Source organism: Protomyctophum bolini, assembly GCF_963924005.1.
Source record: "Protomyctophum bolini genome assembly, chromosome: 12".
In the NCBI taxonomy this organism is placed as follows: Eukaryota; Metazoa; Chordata; class Actinopteri; order Myctophiformes; family Myctophidae; genus Protomyctophum; species Protomyctophum bolini.
In genome coordinates, this window is record NC_137873.1 from 1940852 (window position 1) to 1948953 (window position 8102).

Here is an 8102-nt window from a genome sequence, read left to right on the forward strand (position 1 = left end):
TTTTTTAATCCAATTTATCGGGCTGACGTGTGTATGCTCTCTGTCTGTCTGCTCGGCTGTAATCTAAAGTAGCTAATTGTGTTTATAAAACACTCCGAGCAGGGAGACTTCCTCCCTTTGGAACACAAAGACACAAAAGGAGAAACGTGACCCCGCCGGTGATCCTGTCTGTCTTTATCTCTCCCACTCTTTGCTGTTTGGTTTTACACGACCTGGGCTTGATAATGTGCTTGATAAAACTAGATAAGAAAGGAAACGCTTTCTCTTTATAGGGACTCTCATAATACATATATTTCCATGCGTTTTTTAATTCGTTGACACAAGTATATGTATGCTGTTGATTCTTTCAATCTCTTCCATTCAATTCAAAGGGCTTTATTGGCAATCTCTTCAAATCTCTTATTTTGTTAATTTGATGCAAATTTCGTTTTTGGAATATAGTTTAGTCTTGAATTCGTGAAAATTGTTTGCCCGTGGGCCGTGTTATATGTATACAAAGCTAATATCTGTAAGTTTTAGCTTATTAGGGCCTACTTGTGCGCCTAATCATGCCGACTATTATAGGCCTATGACAGCAGGTGTGTGCATTCATTGAAAGCAAGCCAAGTCAAGTGCGTGAGGCGTATAGGTACGAAATGCATGTGCCATTGCTCCTTCATGACTGTGTATACTTAGGCTATCCATCCTCCTTGCCATGGCGAGTGAAAGTATAGGAAGCGAGTGTCCAGTTTTTCCTCAGGAAACGGAGTCCATTTCCACTTGGCTCGTAGACACCAACCGGAATGTGATTTGCGTAGGAGGCCGGTTAAAAATAACGGACTATAAAGGCTGGGACACACAGTTCATGCAGAGCCACTTGTGGAGCTGCTGCTACTGCACAGTGTGTTGGTGGTGGTGACTTGCGAAGAAATAAAATATACTTAGCCTACAGTAGGCCTATATTTTATTGTATAAACTACAAAATAGGCCCATCAAATATTATTACATTTGTTCATATTGTTGCTATATGTTTCTATTTTAAATGAATGCTCCTTTAGACAAATAAAGAACCCTAACCCTTTTATTTTTTGTGGTCAAATAAGTAGCCTATATGTCTCGTATCGGCCGCTATATCTCTATTCTAACTACCTGATATTTATTAACCCCCCCCCCCCCCCCATCCTGTCCACCTGAACATTACCATGATAATGACGAGTGTTGTTAAGGTATAAAGATCATTAAGGACCAGGTCGCTGCTTTGTTTGCATCATCCAGATAAACTTGTTTCGACGGTGCAGTGGTCTGAAGCTATCGTTTCACACATGTTGTATTGTTAAACATGCGGGGTCCAAATCGAGACAAATTAATGATGTGTCAACTGAGATTAGGCTCGTGGCTGGGTCGCTGTTTATTGTCTGGTCCCCAGACTTGCTGTCGGGGAAGCCGAGTCGAAACTAAGACGCTATGCCTTTGGTAATTTAATATGCAAACGAAATGCGCACTTAAAAAAAAAAAGTGCCAGTAAGAAGTTATACTTGACTTTTAAGTGGGATTTTTGACACCTGCGGCAAAATACTGTTCTACCAAACAACCGTCTTCTTATTTCTTAATCAGGATTGTTACTAAAATGCCACGGGTTAAGATGGGTAACAAGCGCACATTTTGAGCAAGAGCAAAGTGGTTTGAAGTGGTTTCTGAAATGATTCTCCTGGCCTGCAGGCCACAACGGACGGATTACCCAGGTTTAGTGTCTGTCGCCCCCTGTATACCTGCCTGGAGGAGTTCCCATGGAGCTGAGATGCATTCGTTACAAACAGAACATTACATTACTGTCATTTAGGCATAAGTGCCAGATTTTATGATTAGGCCTAGTGGTGATAAGACATGGTTTAATCTAAAGTTTAATCTAGAGTGTGGAAATGTGATATAGGTCTATCTATACACTTAACCTGAGCAAAACACAGGTGTCACATAATCAATGCACCCCCAAAAAACTATGCAGGCCATCCATAAACAAAATCAATAATTATCTATCTCTCTCTCTCTGTGTGTGTGTGTGTGTGTGTGTGTGTGTGTGTGTGTGTGTGTGTGTGTGTATATGTGTGTGTGTGTGTATGTATATATGTGTATATATATATATATATATATATATATATATATATATATATATATGCTACAGTAGGTGAATAATAATTTAAAAAAACTGTAGGCATATACGTGAGTAGGCTATTATATAAGTCCCCCAAAGTATACTTGTTTTAGATAACAAAATTAACAACACTTTTGATGTTTTGATCTCTGTATAGAGGTCTACCTGTCACGCAAGATTGCCTCTTAATGCTTCCCCCCTATTGGTAGAGCATGGCTGTAAACGCCGTGGAGGCCCCGCCCCTCGCCCCCATGGCCTTATAAAGTGCTCCGTCAACATTGTTACATATCCTGAATCCTGGTGATCACTACACCTGTGTCTAGCTGGCTATCTCTACCCACGGACAGGGAATGAATAGTCTGTTCGTGTTTACACATTTAAATTAAGACTTGAACTGAGAAAGACGGGTTTAAGTGTCAACATGGCTGTGGCTCAAGCTCTGCTGCCGCCCATAACTTCGTTCCCCAACATGAACATGCAGACGATGCAGGATAAACAAGCAGAAATTGTCGATGTAAGTACAAGCAGTGATATCAGTTGGTTCGATTTAGTTTAAATGGCTGAATCGTTTTTGAACCAGGCTACAACGTAGCGTGGTAACCAAAGTTGGCGATTGTTTTTAACTGTTTATTGCTGCAATAGGCCTACAGTGTTTGAAAGCTAATTTAATTTGACTGACCGGCTAGCCCAGTGCGACAACTTATGTAACTCATGTAAGGGGCATTTCATCATTTTTATGTTAGCTGCCTGCTTTAATTAATCAGTTCGTGTTGTTGTTTTGCTTGTAGATGTGGAAGGTGGAGGAGTGTCTGAGAGCCTGCTCAACAACAGGTGGTGTTGGGGACGGTGGTGACCGTCACATACAGGTGGAGTTCAGCATCGTGCGGACCCCCTCCTGCTCCGATCATCTGGCCCCCAGCAGGGACTGTGACGACGAGCTGGGCAACTTCGTGGACCTCGAGTTCATCCTGTCGAACTCTATGGGCTCTCAACACAGCTCCGCGTCGGCGTCCCCGCTGCAGTCCTGCTCGTACTCCCTCCCGGAGTCTCCGGAGAGCTGCAGCGGCGGCAGCTCGGTGCACTCCGACGGGCAGCTCAGCCCCGGCTACCAGCACAGTTTCCCCGGCGCCAGTCCCGTCCGCAGCCTGGTGGCGGAGCTGCTCACCCCGGAGCTCAACTACCCGGGAGGAGAGAGCCCTGCTGCTGCGTCGGAATACGTCCCCAAACATCAACCCACCGTGGGGCTGGAGTACACCGAGCTGCGCGCCCCCGTGGTCCCCGCTCACCTACAGCAGCCGCTCGGATACAAAATCAAAACTGAGGCGACGGAGCAGTCCTGCATGATGGCGGCCACCGGCGGGGAATTCATGGGACAGATGTACGATCATAACATGCGTCCCGTGGTGCACCCCGGGGCGTTTACGCATCACCACCAGGGGTACTCCTTGCAGCACGTCGCGCCGATGGGGCGCAAAGACTGTCAGATGGCTGACTTGAACTCCCGCGGTCACCTCCAAAGCCAGGCACATTACATGAACGCGCCGTGCCCGCCACAATATATCCACCAGGGCGCGCACCACCAGTATCACGGACAGTATAATGTGTACAGGGAGCCCATGCGTGTCCAGCAGCAGCAGCAGGGTCTGATGCTGACTCCTCCATCGTCTCCTCTGCTGGAGTTTTACGCGCAGGAAGACGGAGGCATCAAGCCCAAGCGAGGGCGCAGATCCTGGGCCAGAAAGCGCACTGCAACGCACAGCTGTGAATTCCCTGGCTGTGGCAAGACCTACACCAAGAGCTCCCACCTCAAGGCCCACATGAGAACACACACAGGTAGGCACATGCAACAAGTGTTTTCTTTACAGCACACTTTTATTGTAGGCCTAACTATATAAAATGAAAAAGCCTCAGTGTTCATGTATCCATTTTCTAAAAGTGTAGAAATGTTACCAAATAATCACCTAAAAGTGTCCATATTTGTACACCCTCAAGAGTTAAATAAATAGTGTACTGTTTGGTCTAACCAGTTTTTAGATTTGAGGGGGAATAGCTGCTAGTCTAATGTTTACATTTAGTCTGCATAATTGGTTTAATTTGATCGGAGACAATTTGACTAATGATATTTTCCTCTTCTCTCTCCCCCAGGCGAGAAGCCCTACCACTGCAACTGGGAAGGCTGCGGCTGGAAGTTTGCCAGGTCTGACGAGCTGACGCGTCACTTCAGGAAGCACACGGGACACCGGCCGTTCCAGTGTCACCTGTGTGAGCGTGCCTTCTCCCGCTCCGATCACCTCGCTCTCCACATGAAGAGACACATGTAAAGGAGACTAAATGGACACTGGTTACTCCTACCGTGATCTGACATTGCATGCAGTCTCACTATTTGGGACTGTTCAAAGTTTGGGTTATTTTTGTATTTTTGTAAATATTTTTGTACAAATCTTAATTTTGACTAAGTTATAGTGGTTCAGTATTTAAGTTTTCTTGCTCTGTCCTCTGTATAAGTTATTGATGCCGCTGAGTGCCTTCAAAGGATTGCTGATGTGCTTTCTGAAACAGAACACTAACTGTGGGCAGGACCCAGTATGTGTACATTTTTGTAAATCAAATAATTTGTGTTTACATCTCTTCATGTAACTTTTGATACTCCTCATATCAGGTCAGAGTTTGTAATGGCATTTTGTCAGTTGTCACCAGCGTTGCTTGTTACAGTGCACGGATTCCACATTATGTTAAAGCATAGTTTTAGAATAAATGATGTAACGGAGGTTGAAGATTTTCCTTAAAAGATAATTGAGATTTCCTTACATGTACTTAATGTTGTGATCGGGTACTAAAATACTGCCTTAACATTCAGGTGTGTAATGTAATTGCCTACATAGTTAAACCTAGCCAAGGAGTCATCTAATTTTCCATTATGATCAATTCAGCATAGATTCATTACATTTTTTTTTTCTTTTCCAAGCATACTTTTTTTTTATAAGGTTTTTGGAAAATTGTTCAGTATCTGAATATGTTTGACAATCATGCAGTTGGTTGGACTGGCCTCAACCCTGCAGCCATGGTTAAATTATGGGTGCCTTACTTGAAACACAATATGCAGTGCAAATGCTTTCTTGTTGCTTTTCAGTGATGCAAGTGTTTGGTATGACTGTACCATGAAGTGCTAAAGGGCTCAAAGTATTCTTTGAAAAATAAAATTACTGGGAAAACTTAAGTCTGAATTGTATTTTCATGTTCAGGGGCATTGTTGGTAGACGGGCTTGGTCATTTCATGCTCTAACACTATCTATTTGTTTTAAATTCTTAACCCATCTAGACTGGGAACCCTACACTTTTCAATCTGGGAACCCCTTTTGGGGTTGCTGATATGTACAGTATACATAGCAACATACTTTAAAAAAAAGTATTTCAGAAAACTAGGTAAGCATTTAGAAGGTGTTTTTAGAATCGGCCAAACAATGGCTCCTATTTCAGTGTACTACTGTACTTACTTTATTGAAGTAGGCCTAGTTCTCTGTCCACAGCTCACCTCTGAGATGCAGAGTGAGTAGATGGCACTGAAAATGGTGCTATCTTGTTTAGCATTAGTGAGGAGGACCAATGTGGATCTGATTGAAATTATGTGAAGTGCTTGATGAAATTCATTTCTTCAAGATCTAAAAAGTTTATTTGGGGGTTCACTGTCAATTAAACATTGATTTGTCCCTGTACATTTACAAAGTGGACCATAGTTTCAAACATGCTGGTGTCATGGGACATTTGTTGAATGCAACAATCCAAGTCAGTTAATATTCATACTGTGCTGCTGATTCCATTTAATTCAAATAATGCCTGCAGTGCAGTTATTAGGTAGGCTACTACTTACATTTCTCACATTTCTTTCTTACATCTGCCATCTTACATTTAGTAAAATAAATAACTTCAGTGCTTTGTTACAAACTAAACTGGTGTCTTTCAGACTTCAGAACACATAAACACTATAATTTGTCACATTAATTGATTTTGCGGGACTGGCAACTTCAACCTGAGGTAGCTATATACACCTGTTTCAATTGAAATGGGCTTCATTCGCAAGGGAAAAATCAAAACAACTCTTGGCAAATGCTGCCCTCTAGTGTTCATTCATATACGTTTCCCTAGGTTAGGGTTTTAAAATATTCTCCCAAAATATAAAAGTATTGCTGTGTGAACTTACTGTATTTACAGTTGCTAGATGCCAATGGTAATTTTAGGATTCTGACTTAATTAGGTCCTTGAATAGGATACAGTGTGATAGGGGCTTGATACGCAAAGTTATTTTTGTATAATTGTATTGGTTGGTTGATTGATTGCAAATAGTAACAGATAACACAAAAAGCCCTAGGAGTTTGTATCCATTTCGTGGTCCTGTGTTTCCATCAACTGCTTTATAACTGTCCACCCAAAAATGCACATCCACTATTTCTAATGTGGCTAAGGTTGATATGTATATGCTATTTATATGCTAATATCTGAATTATGGGGAAAGTATTTAAAAAGTAAAAACGTCAGTTGGTTTGACGTCATCAAACTAGTCTCAGATACTGTATACCTGGGTTCCATTTTAGAGGCAAATCCTTCCAGTGATCATACATGGCAATTCGAGTAATAAAAAAAGTAAACCAAATAACGTAATTTTTGTACATGTTGCCAAAGCAAGTGTCAAAATATAAACACAGTTGACAATGGGATTAAGTATACAGTTGGAGGGTATACAGCATTTTCTAAACAGAGCTATATGTCACATTATGTAGTTATATGCATGTTAAGTATAAAGCTTTTTTGAAACAAATAGCTTTTTCTTTTGCAGTCACTTTGGGACAAATAGCAGCATTCTTTGTTTTTTATGCTGTTTATTATTTCATTGAATCTTTGTATAAATAGGCATTATTTAATTAGTGCTTTTTGGTGATTGTATGTTTCAGTTTTACAATTTTGGCTTGATACTGGTTTTGGAGAAGAAGTAAAAGCCCCTTCAAAACTTTACTCTGCCTCTGACCATCTCTCCAAAGTCAACTGTTAGCTGTACCCTCCACACACATTGAGAACAGAACAGTATACAAAGAAACTCAGATTTATTAAAGATGTGTTTAAAGGTAGCAGCAGTCTAGCGGTCTACTTGGTATACAGATAGTAGTCCTTAGCTTAGGGTGGTTGTATTCCATTGGCTTAGCTAACCTTCTTAATGTCTAATCTTAACCTCTCAACCCTAACTCAACTCTTTTCCTAACTGTAAAGTCGGTACAAATATTTTTCTGTTTCTCTTGAGAGGACCAGGAAAACGGTCCTTCACCATGTCTACTTCTCACATTCTTCTATACTTGCGGGTACATTATCGCAACAGTTCACAAAACTTGCTGCTGTGTTTGCACATATTGCACATTGTTGTATTTCTCCCAATAGGTATGGGAGTTGTTTTTGTCATTGGTCATCATAGTTTCAAACTCACTTTGGGTGTGTGAAATCTGTGGAAAGTAGGCTATGTGTCTCTGATGTCTTGGGCAGGTGGTTAGAAAGTGTACAGTAGCTCTGTTTCCAGTTTCCACCACATTTTGTGTACAGTGGGGGTGCATAGCCTGTCTTCCCTTCATGGGAGCGGGCTCAGGAATACATTGAGGACTCTTCACAGGACCACTTATAAAATGTCACTTCGACTATAGTCTATACCTCATGGTACCATAGCACCACAAAGGCCTTAACCCATTTTGGGCGGGAACCCCTTTTGGTGTTTTAAACATTATGTTGTAATTTAGCTATTGAAAAATAGCAGATCTACAAGCTTGTAGGTCTGCTATTTTTGAAAAGTCGTGAAAATGTGCCTCAAATCTTTGAATATTCTTTCAGAGTTTCAGTTTTTAACTCAAATCTTTGCTTCTGGAGAGGTCCCCTGGAACAACATATTTTCAAATGGGGGTCGGCGGCATATTAATTTTTGGGGTCCTTGACATGAAAT

At 41.6% G+C, this 8102-nt stretch overlaps 1 protein-coding gene across 1 annotated transcript; it reads left to right on the plus strand.

The window, feature by feature from the left end:
- Positions 1-2431: 2431 nt before the first annotated feature.
- klf17 (Kruppel like factor 17) lies at positions 2432-5345 on the plus strand. Its single transcript, XM_080778837.1, has 3 exons — positions 2432-2642; positions 2917-3961; positions 4274-5345. The coding sequence occupies exons 1-3, from the start codon at positions 2550-2552 to the stop codon at positions 4447-4449; spliced, it is 1314 nt and encodes a 437-aa protein (XP_080634963.1). The 5' UTR covers positions 2432-2549; the 3' UTR covers positions 4450-5345.
- The last annotated feature ends 2757 nt before the right edge of the window (positions 5346-8102 follow it).